Raw genomic sequence first — 22,623 nt, forward strand, 5'->3', positions numbered from 1 at the left:
GGGATTATTACCCACAGTTCACAAATGGTTTATAATTGAGGCTGCCACCTGATGTAGCTCAAGTCCTCCACCTTCATTTGTTCTTCATTAAGCTTCTACTATCTACTATCGGCCGGGGATGCTTTGGTTCGCGAGTCAGTTTCCGCCTTAAATTCAGTCTACGGATGAAGGCAGAAATTTAAACACCCAACACTCCACAAATACTCCAGCTGTGCAAAAGCACAAAGCATTTTGGGAGTGGAGGTGATAAGGTGGAATGCTGACTCCAGGAGCAAGGTTTATGGAAAAGCCTAGCGGCAAGAAGATGGGGGTCTGGGAGAATGGAAGTAAAGTAGTTGAGAAAGACTAGAATGAAAAATTGGGTTATAGAGGTAGGCAGGTTCAAATTAGTAACATTTTATTTGAAATTATCCTAAGGGCAATAGTGGAAAGGGTAGTTTTAGAATTGTCAGTAGGGAGTGGAAGATTTTTTTTTTTAAGGCTAATGAGTGTGGAGAATGGGTTGTAGAGGGGTGAGAATGGGTTGAAGAGGGGTGAGAATGGAAGTAGAGACAGCAAGCTAGTGCAGTAGTCCTTACCCCAGCAGTGTCATCTAGCCTGTCACTTCCACCTCCTAAAGGCCTCCCGAATCAGAATCAGTCATAAATATCTCTCAATGCCAAACCAGAGTCTCTTCATTGCTACTGCCATGACACTAGTGTAGGCAATCATCTATTGCTTACAGAAGAGGTAGGCAAACGTTTTCTCTAAGGGCCAGATAGCAAATATTTTAAGTTTTGTACACCAGACAGTTCTGTCTCAGCTGCTCAACTTTAGAGCCTGAAAGCGGCCAATCAATAAACAAGTGCACCTGTGTTCCAAGAAAACTTTATTTATGGACACTGAAATTTGAATTTCATATTTTTACATGTCACAAAATAGTCTTGTTTCAACTATTTAAACATTTAAAAAAGCATTCTTATTTTTAGCTTATGAGCCACTGAAAAACAGGGAATGTGATCTGACCTGCCAACCAGTTTGCTGACCCCTCTCTTTAGAGCGCTGCTGTGGCCTCCTAGCCAGTCTCTACCTCTTTCTTTCTCTAACATTCTCCACCATGACATCCAGAGTGTTCTTTTGAAAACATCTCATCATGACAGTCTTACTTAAAATCTTTCAGTGACTACTACTGTCTAAATTCCTTATTGTGATTTACAGGACTCTGTAGGACTTCTCTAAACTTACCTCCTGACACTTCTTTCACATTCCTTGTTCAACCTTCCTGGTGATCTTTTAGACATTGCTTCCTTTAAGCTATCACATACTATTCCCTCTACTTATAACATTCTTCCTTTCTCCCTTCTTTTGCTTGCTTAACTCATCATCCTTTGGATCTTGCCTCAAATGTTACTTCACTAGGAGACCCTCCTAACACACTGTATTGCATGAATTAAATCTTCCTTTCCTCAGACTATGAGTTCCTGAGCATCTGGCCTAGTACCAGACACACAATATCTTAAGAAATCTGTTATATGAATAACGTGGTACAGAAAATGGATTGGAGGAGGTACTGGCAGTAGAGAGGTCATCTGGGCAGGTGAAGAAGGCTTGCAGCAACAATATGTATGGAGAGAATAGGTGGATTCTAGAACTGCTACTCATCTGTTCCAGCTCCAGATAACTTTTTAAAAAAATTAATTTATTCTGAGAGAGAGAAAGCACGAGCAGGGGAGGGGTAGAGAGAGGAGAGGAGAGAGAATAGCGAGCGGGCTGGGCCCCATCAGCACAGAGCCCAAAGCATGCCTCCAACTCCCGAACCATGAGATCATGACCTGCACCAATATCAAGAGTGCTTAGGGGCGCCTGGGTGGCGCAGTCGGTTAAGCGTCCGACTTCAGCCAGGTCACGATCTCGCGGTCCGTGAGTTCGAGCCCCGCGTCAGGCTCTGGGCTGATGGCTCAGAGCCTGGAGCCTGTTTCCGATTCTGTGTCTCCCTCTCTCTCTGCCCCTCCCCCGTTCATGCTCTGTCTCTCTCTGTCCCAAAATAAACGTTGAAAAAAAAGAGTGCTTAACTGAGCTACCCAGGTGCCCCAGCTCCAGATAACTTTTGACTGTTAAAAAGAAAATGTTTTCTCAAAAGGCAGTTCTGCCAACATTGGGGACCTTTAAAAGTGTGCCCTTTGGCTTGAGACTTTTTCCCCAAGGTAGAGTTACAAAGACAGATTGAACGATGGGACTAGCACCTCTGCCAATAAAGAGCAACCTTCTCTAACTGCTTCGAAGGGATGGCTCCTCAGCAGAAATCTAAATTCTGTAACATTTGTCTTTAAAATGTTACCTAAAAGTATCATTACTTACTTATTCAATTATTTCACTAAGCTCTCTCGTGGTGCTCAAAAAGCATAAAGATGAGTTATTTAAGAAACTAGTTTCCTTGTAGCCACCTCCATACCACTGCCAAAATAGTACTGAAGCACTAGAGGATAAAGAGTTCATGTCAAAATTCAACCCCTTTTCCAAGGTGGGAGGTTTCCACTCCAGTTTTGCTAGACCCCTGCCACACTGCCCAGCATGGTGACCATAGTGTAGACAACCCCAGTGCCTACGTTTAAGTGGTGTGAAAGGCAAGAGTTCATTCCAAGAATCTCTTTTGCAAAATAACATACACCTTGTCCTCTATCTCTAACAGACTCTGGCCCAAGAACATAGTTCCTCTTCCTAGAAAGCCCCTTCCACCTTTATCTCCTGGCTAATTCCAACCAATCCATCAATACTTACCACAAATGTTACCTCTTCCTTTCACACCTCCCCCTGCCCGCACCCTCTTCCCCCAACCCCCTGCCCACTCCAGCATCTTGTACATAGCATTCATGTAACAGGTCTTTCTTGAGCACTTACTAGGTACTAGATACCTCTTCTAGGTGTGGGGACATAGCAGTAAAACAAAGCAAAACGACCGAATTTCCTGCCCCCCTAAGGGCTCACATTCTAATACCACACTGAATCAAAATGTGCCTATCTCCTGTCACAAGCAAGGGCCACATCCTACTCATCTTGCGGCTCCTGTGCCCAGGACAGAGCCTGACCTAGAATGCAGGTGCCAAGTGTAACAATTCAGTTTAATGGCCCATCACAGGAACGTCAGCTTAGGATCCCAGCAGCTCATCCTCCGTACTCTCTAATTCCACCTTGTCTAGTTAAAGATCTCTCCTCTGCTAGGTCAGTCCTTCCTTCCCTTTGCTCCCTGAACCCTGTTTACCTAGCTACAGAGAGTTGCAAATATCTATACTGTAGGGCCCTTACACCAGCTCCCTTGGACCCTAAATACACTGAAATGGCACTTTTAACCAGGTTCTCTTCTGTCATAGAATTCAGCTCCGTGCTACCTCTGCCACTGCCAGGAGGTGAATCATCCCTGCCCATGAGCCAAGAGAGAAAAAGGAGGAATGGGATAGCATAGAAACTGCCTCTTGAAAGCAACACTATGGAACTCCCTTTACCTCCTGAACATTATGCTCAGTGGGATCTTTCTATGTTGGGCTAGGTCCTTTCAAAATAAGTATTTTCCAAGGCATGTTATTGTTTACAAATTACCTTCCTATCCATTCTCGTATTTGACCCTCTCAACAGTGTTATGAAGTACATACGTATTATTATCCCCATTTTACAGAGGAGAAAACTGGGGCTATGAAAGGGGAAGAAAATTTCTCAAGACCTCTGTTGTTTATAAAATGACCCCAGATTGAAACAAAGATTTTTGAGTAAATTATTCCCAATTCCTCATGATTAAGACACATTCTACCAAATGGTCTCCCATCCACAACTATCCCAAGTTAGTGACCCTTTTCCCACAGGTTCTAGAACCAACCAAACTGAACCTACTGGGGATATCCTTGGAATAACTAGTGATTCTAGCCCTGAGGCTTTACCGTCTTTGCCCAGCAGCTGGAGCCTGAGGGGGGACTGCTACAACTGCTTGCAGGTCTGAGGCGTCACCTAGTCACAGCCACAGTTAGGGTCTGGTCCCCGCTAGCCCTTGCAAGGGCCAGTCTTCCCAGCTGAAGCTAAAGCGTGAGGAGACAGTCTGTTATTACAACCATTTAAAAACAACACGTGTACAAAAACAAAAAAAAAAACAAACCACTTTATTTACAGTTGAAAACTTAAGCAGAAAATCTTGGGTTCTGAATCTGTGACACTTCCAAGGTCTCTCGATCAAAAAGGGCAGCAGCAGGCAGGGAAGCAAACACAGGGGCCAATCCAGATTATCTTACTCAAGAGCATCACCCAGAGCAAGGGAAGGCCTACAATGGCAGAGACATGGAAGTCTGTTAGGGATGGAAGAGATAAGCAGCTCAGAGGCACTGGAAGGGGACTTTCATGAGAGACAACACCCCCGGCTCTTCTCTACACTCCTAATCTTCTTTTCCCAAAAGCGCAGAACTGGTCTCTTGCCCTAGGTCAGACCTTTGGTTCCCCAGGGTAAAGTTGAGAGGTATATTACATAAGAACCAAGAAGAAAGAAACTAACATTTATGGCCACACATATCATCGCATTTATTTACCCTTCAGAACCTCTGTGCAGTATATATCGCCTGTAGTTAAGTAAAGGAGAAAACTAGAGTCCCAAGGGGTTTAATGGTTTGACAGTGATGGGGCTTCCTGGTCTACTTGGCTCCAAAGTCTGTGTACTTTTTGCCAGACCTTGACAGCTCTCTGTGGAACTCTAGAACAAAGAGAAATCCTTCCTCCTTGCAGGTTTTGGTCCCAGGGTTATAGAGAAAGTAAAGTCACACCCTCTGTTTATGGCCTTGGAGTTAGCTTTACTAAAAGAACAGAATGAGTACACTCAGAAACTTTGGTCTCCCTCTCCCTAAACATAGCCACACCCCTTTTCCTCCAGGGGACAGTGAGTCCTGGTGTCATACTGCAGGCTCAGACAGAAGTTTAACCCTGGGCCCCCAAGCAGAATGTACCAAACTGCATAGATGTGCTTTGTAAGTTCCATGGTGCTCCAGGATCTAAGCTGTATTGTAGACCAGGCACTGTGTTTGTCAGTCAGCATGGTCTCTGCCTCAAGGAGTTCTGTCTAGAGAAAACCAAGTGAACACATTTGTGATATGCTGCCTTAAATGCTGTGTAGAGAGATGAATCAAGTGCTGTGGGAGCACCGAGGAAGGTGCCATTGCCTGGGCCTAGACCTGGGAGGAGATGGAGTAACCAGGGAGTGACTGACACACTGATATCAGCCACATGCTCCTCAGAGCAGCTGAGAGGAAGGAGGATTTGTTAAAACTATGTATATACAGTATATATTTCTCTTATAAGATACATGCTCAATATAGAAATTTCAAGCATATACACAACAGTAGGAGCAACGGGAAGAAAGGACTCTGCTATCTCTACATTGCAGAAGTAACCATTACTAACAGTTGGCTATATGTCACAACAGTAATTTCTGAAAGAGTTACTCAAATGTACTAAATCTTGACTTTGTCACTTAATGTACCCTAGAAATCTGCCAACACATACACATCTACCTTTAAGGCCATGTAGTATTTTGCTGATGTGGTGTACCTCAATGTTTGAGACCTGATTACGAGGCTGGGAGCTCTGCCTTTGTACTGGATCGAACTGGAATACAGCCATGTTCCCCTCCCCTCCCTTTTTTAGCTGGCAGGGTGTCTGTCTTTCAGGGCAGGGAACAAACAGTGTCACAAACCCAGCAGGCATGCAAATATTTGCTGCCAAATCTCTGGAGCTCCCTAGACCCGTATTTTCATGTGGAACCTGTTCTCTGGCCTGGACTGCTGCAGTGGACACCTCCCTGGCCTGAGCTTATCCTCCACATGGCTGCCAGAATCATCTTCAGAATAAGGAAGTCCAATCCCCAAGTTTTCCTGCTCAAAATCCTCCAGTGGCTCCTCTTGGCCTGGTTCTTTTTGGAGGGCCAGGCTCCCTTTTGAGAATCTGGGGAGTACCAAGGACTCTCACCCCCGGGGGAAAAAGGTGCATACTGTCTAAAGCCTACCTCAGGATAACATATGAATGTCTCAGACTGCATTGGTTCTCACAAGTGGCCCTGGCCTCCACCCGCCTTACCTCTTACCCTTTGCTTTTCTTTCATACCTTCCTGCTTAGGCCATATGGAATTATTAGCAGTGTCCCTTACACTTTGCCCGTGCTGTTCCCTCTGCCTGGAATGCCTTCCCATTTTCGCCACCCGAGACATTCTCTTCTTTCCTGTACTCAGCCAAAGCATCGTCTCTTCTGTAGTCTTCCCAAACCACTCCAGGCAGACACAGGCATTCTGGCTTCCCTGACTTTTTCCAGTCCGGTGCTTTACTCTACTGTAATTGTCAGTTTCCTCAAGAGACTGTGAGTTCCCTGAAGACAGGAACTGAGCTTTTCATATTTGCATCCTCATACGCAGCATGGGACCCATCTCAATTAAGTAGTGCTTAATCGTGGAAAGAATGAAGGACCGGTCCATGTGCCACCAACATGTCTTTCATAACCTTCCTCTACAGTAACACATCACATCGACAGGTAATCCCAGGAGCTGGGGGACAGTGTGTCCTAAAGCTCAGTAATTCCAACAGCACCGTCACCAGTGTCCTCATAACCATCATCCACAAGTACAATTAATTTTTAACATAATCACAACTTTAATAATGCCTTACTGTAAGTTATAATAACTGTAAAATTATGTGTTGCGCTAATTATGTATTCTTTCTAAGATGCAAATGCTAAAAGATATTCATCACAGGACTACCTAAGCAGTGTTACCCACATTTCTCTGATAAGAAGCATCTGAGGTGCTTGTTACAAACACAGCATCCAGGATCCTAACTCAAACTCACTCACTCAAACTCTCCGGGGGAGGGATCTGGGAATTAGTAGGTTTAACAAATGCCCCCGAGTGATTTGATTCTTAGGGAAATTTGGGAAACAACGACAGAAGAAAGCTATCTACACCTTGCTACAGGCCCCAGATTTGTGGATAACTGGAAGGGCAACAATTCAGACTAGCTGGGCTGCCAGAGCCCACAGCTACTCTCTATTCCAAGAGACGCTCTGGCTTTCAAAACAGAGGTTCCACCAGCCCTCAAGTGGTTGTAAGTAGCAAAGAACCCAGTTCAGACTAGAGCAGGCGAACCCTGAGGGCCAAGGTTCGCTTTCACAGGACCCATGGAGATTAAAAAAAAAACATGGTTTCTACATCTAGAGTTTACAGAAACTTCATCCTCACCAAAACCAAAGTCAGGACCCTAAAGCAAAACACAGAAGTTCTAGAAGGAAGTGCTTCCTAGGGAAGTACTGCTGATTAAATCACTGTACCTGTCTTCTATCTCCGTCCCATCTTCTTTTATTTCCAGTGCCTAGGCACAAGGCCCCACATGCATGATTAGGTGATACTTTGATTTGAAGGCAGTAGATTCCTGCTGGACCAGGGCCACCAAGAGAGGATCTCCTGGGTCTTTTCTGACTGGAATATGGTGGCTTCTCAATGAGAAAGCAGGCTCTGTTATTCCACTATCGCCTTGCCACTCAAAGTCAGCATCAGCATCTCCCAAGTGCTAGTTAGAAATGCAAAATCTCTGGCCCCATCTAGACCCACTGAATCAGAACCAGCATTTTAACAAGATCTCCTGGTGATTTGTAAGTGCAGTAAAGTTTGAGAAGTACTGTTCAACAGGGCTTGAAAACAGCCTCTGTATTGGCTGTCAACCATTATCCTGCCCAAACAACCTGGGAGAGCTGAAACACTCCCATGGGAATTAGAGATGCTTATAACTTTAACAGCTAGGAAGGTAAATAATGGGATGATACTCCCATACTCCCTGGGGAATTAATCTCTACTTTTCCTTACTTTCTCCCACATCACATTACTTAGAAACCCAAAGCACCTAGATTCCCTAACACCTTAAAACTCATGATAAGGATTTTTGGTAAAGTTAAATGAGATCATTCAAGTTCTTAGCTCAATATCTGAGCACAAGAAGAATAAATAAATGATAGAAGATGTAATAAATGATAACTGCTATTATTATATTGCCCCTAAGTATTAGCTATGAAAGATTCAATCCTGATCAAGTCAGGGGTAGGAGACTGAATTGGAGGTACTATATTTAAATTTAATTAAAATTAAATAAAGTAAAAAATTCAGCCCTTCAGTCACGTCAGCCACATTTCAAGTGCTCAACTGTCACATGTGGCTGGAAGCTGCATGATGGACAGCACAAACACAGAACATTTCCACCACCACAGAGAGGACTTTCTATTGGACAGTTCTGGTCTAGAAGCCTCTGGAACATCAAATGGCCCCTGTGGGATCTGTTCTGCTTGGGTTGCAGGCTGGGAAGAGAGGCTTCCATGGGGGCAAAGGTTTACATGCCCTTTGTTATTAAGGGATGAGGAGGGGAGGGTTGTGAGAACCACCCTCAGAAATCAAACCCCCAACAAGGACTGCCACTAACTTTCTGTAAGGGACTCAGAAAAACACAGACAAAAGGCCCCAAACAAAAAATTTCTAAACTTTATTCTTTTTTTTTTTTTTTAATGTTTTATTTATTTTTGAGACAGACAGGGATGAGCATGAGCAGGGGAGGGGCAGAGAGAGAGAGAGAGAGGGAGGGAGACATAGAATCTGAAGCAGGCTCCAGGCTCTGAGCTGTCAGCACAGAGCCCAATGCGAGGCTCGAACTCACAGACTGTGAGATCATGACCTGAGCTGAAGTCAGACACTTAACCGACTGAGCCACCCAGGCACCCCTAAACTTTATTCTTATCATCTCTGTCCTCCAGTAGTGATCAGTGGTCAATCCTTAAAAGGAAAAGGACCTGGTAGCTTAACTTAGGTTCAGCAAAGAAGTAAGTGGGATTAGGAGGGAAATGCCAGCCACTACTGAAGGGGGACACCAGGTTGAGAGCTAGGGACCTCTAGTACTGATAGGAGAGACAGCTCAGGGTGTCGCCTGTGCCTGAGAAGGGACCATCTGGCTGGACAAGAGAGAGGACCACGTGCAGCTTCTAGCACACACTTGTGCACGCCTGCCAGCATTTGCTAACACTAGTTCCCTGCCTAAAATGCCTGACATTCTCCCTCTCTATTAACTCATGTAGTAAATTTTTAATAAATGCCTGCAAGTGCCAGATGCTATGAACACAAATTAAGTCACATAAAGAGGTATGTACAGTCATTAAAATGGTCTGACATTTGACTACATCTCCATTCAGAAAAAAAAAGGCAGAGAAAAGAAAAATAAATTCTAGATAATTTAACTATATAAATAAAATCATAGAAATATTAGAAAAAATACAAAAGACATTATGATTTGAGATACTAAGGACCTTCTTAAATAAGACACAACCACAAAAGCCATAAGAGAAAAGACTGATAATTTTGACCCCATCAAAATTTAGAACTTCTGTTTAACAAAGAAGATCACCAAAGTTAAGATAAGCAACACAATGTTAGTTTTTTGCTTAAAATACATTCTGGACAAAAGAGTCACGACATATAAAATAAAGAACAGAGACTCAGAATTTGTAACTATTCAAATCCTAAGAGAAGGGTAAAAAAAGCTATATGCTACAAACATAGTATATTGTCAGGTTTTCTTTTTTTAAGTTTATTTAGAGAGAGCGAGCGAGCAGGAGAGGAGCAGAGAAAGAGAACCCCAAGCAGGTTCCACACTCACGAAGTGTGAGATCATGACCTGAACCAAAATCAAGAGTTGGACGCTTAACCGGCTAAGCCACCCAGGTGCCCATTTTTAATTTTATTTTTATTATTATTATTTTTTAATGTTTTATTTATTCTTGAGAGAAAGAGAGACAGAGCATGAATGAGGGAAGGGCACAGCGAGAGAGGGAGACACAGAATCCGAAGCAGACTCCAGGCTCTGAGTTCTTAGCACAGCCTGACATGGGGCTTGAACTCACAAGCCTTGTGATCATGACCCGAGCCGAAGTCGGATGCCTAACCGACTGAGCCACCCGGGTGCCCCTAACTTTTTTAATGTTTATTTATTTACTGTTTTTCAGGTTGATACTTTGTAAACCGCAAAGTGGTAGGAGGAAAATGCCCTAATAACCCTTTCTCTTTAGATCCTTACAACGAGCCTAAGAGATAGATATTATCTCCATTTGACAGATGAGGAAACAGGCTCAGAGAAGGGAAGGGATTTCCCTAAGGTCACAGAGAGAGGAAATGGGCTCAATCCCCAAGTTTTCAAGTCTAAAGTTCTTTCCCCTAGACGGTGCTGACTTCACTAGGGACTCCTAACCAGGAGGAGAAAGACACACGTACCTGATCAGTCTCGCTCTGGACTACATCTCCCCACACTGTGAGATCACCACAGGTAGCTTGGGCTTATTGTTGGGGCCTGTGGGCACATTCTAGGAGAGAAAGCATGGTGGAGATTCATCGACTTACACATGCACTCACCAAACATTTACTGACGCCTGCCAGCCCCTGTACTAAGGACCGAGGACTCAGAGACTGAAATGGTAACAGTCCATGCGTGTCCTAGCAGAAGGGTATAGATAATCCAGATCAAAAAGAAAATGTACAACATTTAAAAAAAATAGCAAACCTATGACATATAACAGTGTAATAAGTTATAAGAGGGAGTTTATACAACAGGGCAGAAGAAGCAACTAAAGTGCTGCTTAAACAGGTCAGGGAAGGATTCACACAAGAGAGGACATTCGAGCTGGGCCTAGAAGGATGAATGGGATCCCACCAGGAGGAAAAGAAAGAAAAAGAGCATTCCAGTGGCAGAAAGAGCATGAGCAAACGTTCGGGGGCAGAAAGCAACAAGAGGCAGGAATGTGTATGGCATATTTAGAGAAGAGCTAGTGGCCTAACGTGACTAGAACATGGAGGCAGCAGTGGCAGAAGAGGCTGTGGAGAGACAGCGGGGACCAGGTCATGAAGGATCTTGAATTCAATGCTGAGTAGGACTTTATCAAGTAGGTGAAGGGGCCACCAGAGGCCGAACCTCAGTGTGCACTAGAGGCAAATTTACAGGCCAAGATAACAGAGGGGGGGGGTCCTTTACTCCTGTACTCCCTCCCCCTTCCTGAGGAAGCCCATGCAACTGGAGGCAGTAAACACTGGACCTAACACACTGGAGCCATCTCCTGGCTCTCCAGCCCCTCCACACTAGTCAGGTGCTACGGGACCAGAATGGGCGAGAGAGGAAATCAAAATAGGACTCACCTCAATCTTTCGCATCACTAGAAGTCCATCAATGATTTTTCCTGTGGGAAGAGTACGAGCTGGACTTTATTACTCTCATTTGCAGAGTATTTTCCAGCTTGCAATGTCCACTCTTATCTATCATCTCATTTGCTCTTCATACGACCATCTGAAAATTGGGACTTGATGGAAGTGAAATGATTTGCCCAAGGTGACAGTTCATAAGGAGCAGAGTACTAGGTCTGAGCGATTGCAAAGCCCCACTGTACCAGGCTGCCTCTGTAGGACATTTCTTAAGTGATACCATCCGGGTCCACCCCAGACATACGTATCACACAAGTGGTTGCATTCGACATCACACAGCCCTCTGCTCTTCCCTCTAGCTCTCTCCACCTCCCATCACTTCCGCCTTCCCTGCTACTGCCAGAGCAGTTACACCAGGTGGGCACTCTCGGTACTGGAGTCTGGGGGCTGGCTCCTTTGGACGTCCCACTCTGGGTGAATGGGGCCTGGACTCCAGGACAGGAATAGGACTCACCAAATACTACGTGCTTCCCATCCAGCCAATCACATTTAGAGCAGGTGATGAAGAACTGGCAGCCATTTGTACTGGGACCACTGTTTGCCTGACAGAAACCAAACATACCTTCAGTGAGTTTTCCTGGCCATGCTAGCCGAAGGGTGAGATCCCTCCAAAGAGCCCATAGCCCTGATTCCTTTCTTTCAGCAAACCTTACTGAATACCTACTATAAGCCAGTTCCTGAGCTAGGATCCAAGGATACCGAGATAAATAGGATACACAATATCTGCCGTCAAGGAGCCAGATTCTTGAATAAATGTACAATTCCCCTGCAGTGTGGATTTTTATTAAAGGAAAAATTGTTCATGGGGCCCAATTTGCTGTATTTAATCCAATACTGGTTAGAACTGGATTACAGTTATAAACTAGATACCAGTGAGAAAAAGCCCGTTGCCTATGCCATAAACTGAATAGCTTTGTACTGCATCATAACAATGGTAATAAAGAAGTTTAAGAAGGTGCGAGAAGCTGCTACACTAGTGCTGTGCTAGGAAAAAAAGACTACATGTAATCAATGATGTTTGCTTTTTACAGCTACACCCAAATCTTTTATTATTGAATTTTACAGGAAGAAGTATTTTTTAATTGAGAATCTGAGAGTCTCCTCCCCTGAAATTCTTTCTGTATCTTTACATTTCATAATGCACTGTAAAAGAACAGGCAAGTATTACAATGCAAAGTAATACTTTGTAAAGCGAAATTTAACTTTCATAGGAAGTGTACTTTCATACTTTACATGTTGATACTACTAAACTGCCTTTAATATGCTAAATTCAGATTTCTGTACATTAACAAATCCAAGTTACCTTTTAAAAGCACTGCCCTACTAACTCTGTGCACATTTTATTGCATACTTCCCTTATTTTGGAAAAAAGGAGTGGAAAATGGGAAATTGAAAGTACTATTAACAGCATAGGTCTCCTAAAATTAATATGACTACAGCAGCACTGGAAATTATTAGATAGGTCACTAGCAGTAATTGGATGCTTAATGGATTTAAATTGGTTGATTCTGTGTTCAACCGTGCAAGAATAAAAATGTGTATGAAATACATTAAAGATACTGTCCAGGGGTACATTCTCATTGGGGATTTTATATTATACTTAGAAATTCCCCATGTGAGTGCTGCCTGAGTGGCTCAGTCGGCTGAGGGTGCCTGAGTCAGCAGCAGCAGGAGGGCGCTGTGGAACAAGGGCTAGACTTCCCAGACTCCCAGTTCTTTCCTTTCAATCAAGCTTTCCACCAATCAATCTACCTAAGTAGCTGCTTGCTGTATAAATATTTATTAGCAAACAGGCAGGAAAACAGTCCCATATGTTTTTATAGCTCAGGGGACACACTCTGCCCTTAGCCACTTGTTTATTCATTTTTTTAGGCAGCACGGCTTACTACTTTCGAGAAGAAGCTCTGGAGCCAGGTGATGACCTAGCTGGAATCCCAGTTTCACCACTGAACGTGTGACCTCAGATTAGTCACATAACCTCCCTGTGCTTCGGCATCCTCATTTGTACCCATTTCAAAGGGATGTTGAGAGGATTAAAACAAATTAATGCAAATAAGGTGCTTATTGAGTAACTGTCCAATAAATGGTAGCCATCATTCTGATTATCTTTCAGTCATTCATGTTTATAGGTATCTACTCAGCACCTTTCAGTATCAGGTAGTAAGTAAGGCTTGGAGATCAATGAGGCCCTGTCCCTGCCCTTGAGGAACTCATGATTTAGAGGATGGAAACAAAAACAAGGACATTACACGGTATGTGAAAGGACAGCACAACTTCACCAGTGTCAGCCTGAAGGGCGTAGAGACCAATGTTTCCTTCCAGTTTTGAGTCCTCCATAGATGCTAACAGGTGGCATGCACCTAGAGGGTTCTAGTCCTCCTGGCAAAGATCCAAGCCCACCTAAACTACTCCTGCAGCATTAACCTGCACTTGCCTGGCTTGGCTGTCTGAAAAAAGGGACTTGCACACTGTTTGCTAGGCTTAGTGTTGCCCAGTTCTCATGGCAGCCTCCTTCCTGGCTTCTCTGCCCCCAGCTCTCCATTCCCATCTGCCACTCACACTGCAGCCAGGGTCTTCATTCTAAATCACAAAGTTGATCAACCCTGCTCAAAAAAGCGTACACCTCTCCATAACCTGTGAACTCAAGTCCACACACTTCATCCTTATTCTGGCATTTAAAGCCCTTTAGGAGCTAGACCCACCAGTCTCTTCAGTAGTCTCTACTGGCCCTTCCCCCTCCCCATGCACATCCTATGTTCTCATCACCTTCCTCACCTTTGGTCCCTTGACTATGCCACCCTGCCATTTCATGGTCACACAGCTTTGCCCTAGGCTATTTGCTCAACTTGAAATGCCATCTGGAATAGAGCTCCTTCCAGAATTCAAAAGCTCTCCCATCTATGAAGCTGTGCCTGACCCCTCAAAGTAATTACTCTCATTCCGTGGGGCCCTCACGGTACTTTTACATACCCTAAGGTGCCCTCATCTTAATACACAGTGGCATGAATTACACTATACTGGACTTGTCATTTTGCATGTGTGATTCCCCCATTAGATGTTAAGTGTCACAAGGGCAGGGATCAGGTCTGTATCCTTGTACCCTACCCTGACCTGATACAAAGTGGGTGTTGGTAAACCTTCACTTGATAAAGGCCTGTGTAGATAAGTGGAAGGGGAGGCAAGAAGGACAGAAAGTGTGCCTGTAAATATTGAGTCTGGGAGAGAGAGTGTGGGGAAACTGCCAAGGAAATGGGTGATGAGGGGAGGCAGGGAGGAGACTGGAGAGTGAGAGGGAAGGAAGGTGAGACGGGTAAGGAAAAATGAGGGCAGAGTGAATACGGAGAAGAAGGGGGAGCGATCAGGAGTGGGTAGATGAGGGGGTTAAGTGGGGTAGATAGGGAGCTGAGAAAGGCAAGTGAGATGTGGGAGTGGGGGGTCTAAGTAGGAAAGGGTGCCAGGCCGAGGGAGCGAGAGTGGTCAGCGAGCCCAGAGGAGGACGAGCCAGGAGGCAGCATGAGTGGGAAGTCATCTCGGGACGCCAGGGTGGAGCACCAAGTGCATGGGCGCCATGTCCCGACAGCACAGCTGGCTGCACTCCGAGCGGCAGGGCTGAAGGCTGAGGTGCACACCCTCGCTCGAGCGAGGTAAGAAAACACACATCAGAGTTTCAGTTTTGCCCGCCCCCCCAAAACTTCCAATGCTGAGGGCCCAGCCCAACCAAGTCAAAGCCGACTGAGGAAGGAGGTAGGTGTGGCAGAGCTGAGTCCTGGGACAAGTGAGAGAAGTAAAGAACGAGCTTCCATCCCAAGAGATGGCACCGTGCCTCAAGGGGCGCCACAGACCCGCTGGCTACAAATCTAACCCAAAACCTTGACTGGCTCTCACTTACCATGGAAAGCAGGCCTGGAGCGGAGTGCCTAAGTTTAAAATTTTCATCTGCAAATGGCCCCCGGTAAATACTGGCGACTCCAGTACCATCTCCCTGAGCAGAGAGAAAGGACGTGTTAGCAAGTGTTGAGTGTTGGGCTCCCCCTCCTTGGGCCCCCTGGAGGAATGCTGCTGTACCGTAGCCAACTTTTTGAAGGTGCACTCTTACTCCTGAAGGTCACTTTGGGAGCCATACCTCTCTGACCCTGTCTTATAATCAAAGCCGGCCCTGTCCCAGGCACCTGCAGCTCACAGACTGGCCGGGGCATCTCACAGATTGAGTAAAACAGGTCACAGCTGGGCCTCTAGAAAGCTCAGTTAAGACAAGGCAGAGTAGGGAACAATAGTATAGTGATCCCATACATAATCCTTGCCACTCCCAAAGACTCTCATGCCTGTTATCAAATAAAATTACCCACTCAAGTGCCACTATCCCTGCTCCCCAAAACTGCAGGTTGATGGGCTCTTGGAAGCCTAGTCTGTATGGACACCACCCTCTTGACCAAAGTTGATTGATCCAGGAGAGCACGCCGAACTAATGCAGGGCCAACTAAAGTTCCTTCTCTGGGAATCATGAAGGACTGATGCTCTCTTTGATGTTGAATGTGTATCATGTAAACCTGGAAGCCAGCAGTGACCATGCTCTGCAAGGTGGACTGAAGAACAGAAAGAGAAGGCAATACACAGGTGTAGAGAGCACGAGAGAAACAGAAAAAGGACTGCCTTGGTCCTATGTGGCTTTCCAGTTCTTAGTTCTGTTTCTTCTTAAACTAGCTTAAACCAGCTTTATTTTCATTATCTCTTTGCTCTTCCAGTAACCGTGTGGAATAAGCGCTATCATCTTCCTCATTTTTCAAGTGAGCCAACTTATGTCAGGGTAATAAAGCAACTTGACCACAGCCATATTTGCAGTACCTTAAACAGAATCCCTGGGGTCTAAAGCTAATAATGAGAAGGTGCCTGCCAAAACCCAATCTCTTCCAGCCAAAGAATATTGGGTGAATGGTAGAGAGGGAAAGCACCGGCCTAGGGCAGAATCAAAGGGCCCTTATTGGGAAAAAGATTATCAAAGGGTATTAACATAAGCCAAGGAAGGAAGAATCAAAATCAAAATCAAACCTTTATTTGACTAAAAATTATCAATAAAACTAAGCTCTGTATGGTGGAAAGGCCTGGATGTGAGTTCCAGGTCCATCATTTATAAGCTGGGAGAGTCATTTCCCATAGCTGAGCTTCAGTTTCCTCAACTATCAAGTGAAGATGAAATCACCTGCTCTTTACAGCATTGCCATGGAGATCGAATTAAACAGTGTCTGAGAAAAGACCTTGCAATTGATACACAATTATATACATGTGAGCTATTATATCTTTAACTCCACATAAATACCTACATATATACAGAAGGAAGAGAAAAACAAGTTCATTTCCAATTTCCCAACAAACCTGGGGGACAGATCAGTTACCACATCGTTCTCTATAATTACACTATCGGTTGCTCTCCAGGAGCCAGAGTAGGGAAAATGACAAAATTAATTTTCAGAGAAAATAATAGAAAGCAACTTAAATCTTTTTACCACAGTGGACTGATCAAATAACTTATCTATTCATAATGGAATATTAGGTAGCTATTATAAAAAATGACTTAATGACAAGGGAAAATGTAGATAATTATTAAGTATAAAAAATTAAAATATATACGTGATTTTAAGTCTGTTAAGAATTATATTTGACACACATACACGTGCAATGATGAGACTGGCAAATGTAAACTAAAATGCCAAGAATATATTCCTTGAGAAGTGAGATTCCTTGAGAGATAATTTTGCAATCAGAAAAAAAATTATTAAAACAAAGAAACACATATTCTTGGTCCAACTTTAGAAGGTCTCAATACCTACTTATTCTGCTTCTTGCTCATTCTATTTTTTCTTTCCTAAGAGTGGCTCTGAACAATTGTTTCTTGCTGACACAGCCTCTGGCTGACCAACTGTACTGTCTGATTCTAGAGCTATCAGCAACTAGATGTGCCTGGCAATGATGCAAGAAGTTGGTCCTGGCCCTCTTAAGACAACATGGCAACACAGGAGCCTAGGGAAGAAAGAAAAGAAGGCAGAGAATAGATTCTTAGCCCTTCTTACCAGCTAACAAAAAAGTATACGGTCCCTCAAGCCCTACTACCATCAGTTATGGCCAGGGATTGCAAACTTAAATGCCTACAGAGGCAAGTGACATAAATAAGGAAAGCAGGCGGTAGTGGCTGTGGTGAAATGGCAAGGACACATGCTATTTAAAGGGAGCAGTTACGTGATTCCAAACAATTGTTGCTATGTGAGAAACACAGGCCTAATGCACCTCTGTTTTCCCTTCTTTTTTTTTTTTTTTTTTCAACGTTTATTTATTTTTGGGACAGAGAGAGACAGAGCATGAACGGGGGAGGGGCAGAGAGAGAGGGAGCCACAGAATCGGAAACAGGCTCCAGGCTCTGAGCCATCAGCCCAGAGCCTGACGCGGGGCTCGAACTCCCGGACCGCGAGATCGTGACCTGGCTGAAGTCGGACGCTTAACCGACTGCGCCACCCAGGCGCCCCTGTTTTCCCTTCTTTAGAGAGAAAACTCTGGAATTTTCTGGTGAAATTTCCCAGTTTTACAACATCACACACATGAAACAAAGCATATCTGAAAGCCTGATTTGGCCTAAAATCTGCCCCTTTGTAACCTTCCCTAGATAGGAAAGAGACAGGTCTTCAAAAACTCCTAAGAATTAGGGACACCTAGGTGGCTCAGTCGGTTAAGCATCGACTTCAGCTCAGGTCATGATCTCACGGCATGAGTTCAAGCCCTGCATCAGGCTCTGTGCTAACAGCTCAGAGCCTGGAGCCTGCTTCAGATTCTATGCCTCCCTCTCTCCCTGCCCCTCCCTGCTTGCACTCTGTCTCTCTTTCTCTCTCAAAAATAAATAAAACATTTTAAAAAGTTAAAAACAAAACAAAAAAACTCCTAAGAGTTAAATAAATATACCTATGAAGGAGAAAGAATGTCTTCCAGATCCAAGAAAATCCCAACACGACTAACCAAATGATATAAATAAGAAAGACCATGCACACAAGAGGTTGGCCAAGGACAAAAGTAGGTTTAAGAAGAAAAGATATGGTTTATTCAACACCTGCCAAGGTCAGAAGGAAATGAGACTTGGTATGAGAGACACAGGTAGTCTGGTCAAAAGAAAGACATGCTTCGCAGTGAAGAACTATTCCACCAGGCTCTCCTAGAAAACAGAGGAAATACCCCTCCAGAACAATCTACCTCTGATGCTCTAATTCTTTGTCCACTAATCAGTTTCTGATGAAAAACTCAGCTTTCCAGGTACTGTGATATGAGGAATGGAAGGGAAATGGGGCATAAGAATTTAGCTCACTGGAAAAGGACTTACTGCCATTTAGAAATTAACAAAAAAAAAATTTCATCTGATATCTATCGAAGTTTCATGTGACTAACTAGTTTGTGTCTCTCATGAATCATCTAAAGGTGTGCTGGAAAAGTTCAGTTTCTGGCCCTAAAAGGCTAAGATTTGGAAGTCAGTGACTCAATCAAAACGCTGATGTCTATCATCTAATGGTTAAAGAGTAGTAGCCAGCAACCCTAAAGGACATTCCTATCACCCCCTCCTCCTTCAAACTTAGCTACTGTTTTCAAGCCTTAAGACTGGGCCCTGTAGTCAAAACAGCAGTAGCAGCAATAACAAAAAACAATATTCCTATAGGTCTTTGATAGCAAAGGAATAGTACTTACATTAACAAAATCCCCACCCTGAATCATGAAATCCTTTATGACCCTGAAACAGAGAATTAAGGATCCTGAGAGAAGGCTCTGCAGTTTAGAAAAACATTGATTTAGTCATTATACTTTAGGTTAACATTGATTTAAAAATAAAATGTTTATCACTTTGGCTTTTAATAAGCCTTCAAATAAGCTTTTGAGTTCACAAAACCATTCCTTCTCAAGATCTAGGAATTATCCTATGGTTTTATTTTCCTCTAAAGAGACTAATCCCCTAAGGAAGTAATTCTAAAAGCCTGTAGGGATGGCTTGCCAAGGACTTACCTGTGGAAGGTGCTCCCTTTGTATCCTATTGGAACCCCATCTTTTCTATAACCAAAAAGAAAGAGACTTGGAATGATGACAGGTAATCATAGGCCTTTCCAGTTTACCACACACTCGAGCCAAGGGACTCTCCTAAAGGTCAGGAGAACAGAGATAAAGAAGGCAAATAAACTGAAGACAGACCCATGGCGGTATTACCTATTACTGTCACCAATAATCATTCAAGGCCTGCCGGTGGTTCCCCCCAAAACCCCACTGCAGCCCCAGGACACGCTTCAGGAGCAAGCAGAGAAACCAACCACGTCTGAGACTTACCTGAATTCTCCAGTGCAGAACTGTCTGAAAGAGAAAAGAGTGAATGATTCAGTTACCATGACATCACAGCTGAGAGCGCCCCTAATATGGGAGGTGGGGGTGGGGTAACATTCGCGCCAGCAAGCCCATCAACTGGCCAGCCGACGTCCAGACACTAAGCATAAAACTAACAACATATATTGACATGGGAACAGTAAAAACGGTGACTATTCAGACAGAGCGATACAAAGGGGACTCAGATCTCAAGGGCAGTGAGTGGACGGATAGAGGCAGGCAGACGATTCCGCAGACCGGTCCAGCTTCTGCTTGGGTTAATCTGGCAGAGCTGGAGCATCATCTTCTTACCTAAAATTTTCGGCCGTTTTAGGCACAACGTCGGCAAAGAGCTCGATCTTCATGCGGCCAACTTCCTGCAAGCGGCAGGAGACGGTCAGAATGGCCGGTCCAAGACCACCGAGGACTCAGCCAGCAGGGAACAGGAGGGTCCGACCCCTCTCTCCCGCTTGCCGCTTGGTCTCTCCCACCTCCGCCTGCATAGTCTATCCTCGCGTGGCGCCCATTCCCTCCCCCATAGGGGCGCTCAAATGTGAAAGACTCCTCCTCTCCCTCCCTCGCCCCCGCCCCGCAGGTCGGTAGGTTCTGGTCCAAGTAATGCTATCTGGCTTCTCGAGTCCGCTTTCCCTGGGTGGGTGAGATCTTCCTGGCTGGCCCTGTGCAGTGTCCCTTGGGCGCGGTGGCTGCCTGGACCTCACCTGGCCGCCAATGCTGACATCAAAGAACACCACAGGATTGACAGGGCTTGAATTTGCCACCGCCATGGCTGCGACCCGGAAGCAGAAGTCGGGGGCGCCGGGTTCCGGTGAACCTGTTCCCCGCTCCGCCAGTTTACTCTCCGGCGCAGGCGCGTAACCAACCAACCTAGGCCGGGTCCCGCCCCCGGAAGCCCCGCCCTGCGACCCCCCTGCGGAGCGCTCTCTCAGTCTCTGGACGAAACTGGGCGTTGCGGTGGTGGCTTCGGCCAGGAGTGGCTTCGGCCAGGACTTCTAAACCGCTATACGTGGTGTTTCTTACCCCCGCCTATAAGTCAGTGCGCCCTACGAAGACAGGAATCTGTCCTCGGCGCTTAGAACAGCCTGACATAGGTACCCCTTCTTTTAAGTCCGGACACCAGTTGGGGCACAAGTTTCCGCTTTTGTCACCTACAATTCGTTCCTGCAGAGCAGCTAGAGCTTTTTTTTTTTTTTTTTTTCCAGCTGGAGCTTTTAAAATTAATCTGCTTATAAATCATTCCTGGCTTCCCATGTTTAGAATAAAATCCAATTCCTTACATACAAGGGCCTATATTACATTATCTGGCCCCGCATACCTGGAGCCGGATAGGTATGATACTCAGGCCTTTCTGTCCCTCGAGGTCACGGAGATCGATACTGTAGAGACCTGGTAATGTTAACTGTCTTTAATACTCTTCTAGGTCTTAATGGAGGTAGGAAGTGCTCCTTATACTTCAGGTCTCAGCTCAAATGTCACTCAGAAGGGAACACTGGCACTCAGTCTAAAGTAGCCCACTCTTTCAGATGCATCACTGGTTTATTTCCTCATGCCAAATTTGTCTGTCTTTGACAGACTATAGGTGAGCTATAGTGCCTACTATTGACTAGCCCATAGCAGGAATTCAGTAAATAGATTCGATGAATTGAGTGAAAGAAGGTGACCTTGGGCAAAATTTGGAGCCAGAGCATGTATCTGATATAGCTATTATGTCTTATATCCTTTGATCATCCTTTCTAGGTCAATGGTCTGAGGAAGCAAGGGTTACATGTAAAAATTCAATGTCTCAACTTATATCTTTTTTTAAATTTTTGGTTACTTTTCCTTTCCCTTTGGTCTCCTTCTCTATCTCCAATTGAAGAGGAGGAGAATAAGGAGGGAAAGGGGCAGGAAGGGAAGAAGGAACAGGAATCACCCTTCAGTATACTTTATACTATTTTAAAATAATTTTTTTAATTGGTAATATCCAATGTTGATGAGGTTGTGGAAAGACTAGTATATTCAAACTGCTAGTGAAAATAAATGATGATATCTAGCATTTGTTAAGCAGTTGCTAAGTTCTAAATGCATGCATGCTTCACTTCATTTGGTCCTCACAACTCTATGGGACAGGAATGACTATTGTTCTCATTTTATGCATCAAGAAATTGAAGCTTGGAGGTTGACTATAGAAACATTATGTTGACACAACTTTTTTTTTAAAGCAATGAGATAAGTGATATACCAAAACTATATAACATTTGTATCTGCTGACCCAATTATGCTCATCTTTTCTGGAGTAACTCAATAGAAAAAAAGAGCTACATTCACAAACACTTTCACCACAACATAATCTCAAATAGTGAGAAAGTAGAAACAACTAAAATGCAAACAACAGAATTTATGGAACATCAACATGATAGGATATCGTGTGGCTATTGAAAGAATAGTTATGAAGACTGTTGAAATACAGGAAAATGTATTATACTATATTAATCTAAAAATCAGACCATGAAAATGAACATACAATATAACAACCATTTAAAATATATGCATTTGAATAACCAAAAGGAATAAATGAAAATAGTTGTGTTGAGAATGCAGGATTATAGGAGATATCTTTTTCTTTTTAAAGTATTTGCTTTAATATGATTACATTGTTTTTAACTTTTAAAAAATGAATAATACCCATAATAGTAAAAAAGTGCTGAATTAGCCTATGTATGCTCTGCTAAACAGAAACCTAATTAAACCATTGAACTAATCACTATTATTGATCAATACAAGGATATTTGAGGATATCAAGCAAACTTGAGAAATCCATTTTTACAACTGGTTTAATGAATTTATCAGCAATTCTGAAGGCTCCTGGTTGATATCCCATGAGGATCTGTGGTAACTGTTCTCCATGTCATGTTCCACCTTCATGCCCAAGCTTTAAGTTAGCAGCTTTGATCAGCCTAGTTTAGCCACCAATGATG

General features: G+C 44.1%; 1 protein-coding gene across 1 annotated transcript; it reads right to left on the reverse strand.

Moving 5' to 3' along the window:
* Positions 1-4,105: 4,105 nt before the first annotated feature.
* Positions 4,106-20,443, reverse strand: PPIH (peptidylprolyl isomerase H). The gene is made up of 10 exons (XM_047085137.1): positions 20,368-20,443; positions 19,961-20,025; positions 19,616-19,639; positions 19,301-19,345; positions 18,989-19,031; positions 15,162-15,254; positions 11,727-11,814; positions 11,210-11,250; positions 10,295-10,383; positions 4,106-4,283 (listed from the first exon to the last, which is right to left on the reverse strand). Exons 1-9 carry the CDS (start codon positions 20,431-20,433, stop codon positions 10,315-10,317), a joined length of 534 nt encoding a protein of 177 aa, XP_046941093.1. The 5' UTR covers positions 20,434-20,443; the 3' UTR covers positions 4,106-4,283; positions 10,295-10,314.
* Positions 20,444-22,623: the final 2,180 nt, after the last annotated feature.

Source organism: Lynx rufus, unplaced genomic scaffold (assembly GCF_022079265.1).
Source record: "Lynx rufus isolate CCGP_SWC_20201006 ecotype Redwood Valley unplaced genomic scaffold, mLynRuf1.p SCAF_2, whole genome shotgun sequence".
Taxonomy (NCBI): Eukaryota; Metazoa; Chordata; class Mammalia; order Carnivora; family Felidae; genus Lynx; species Lynx rufus.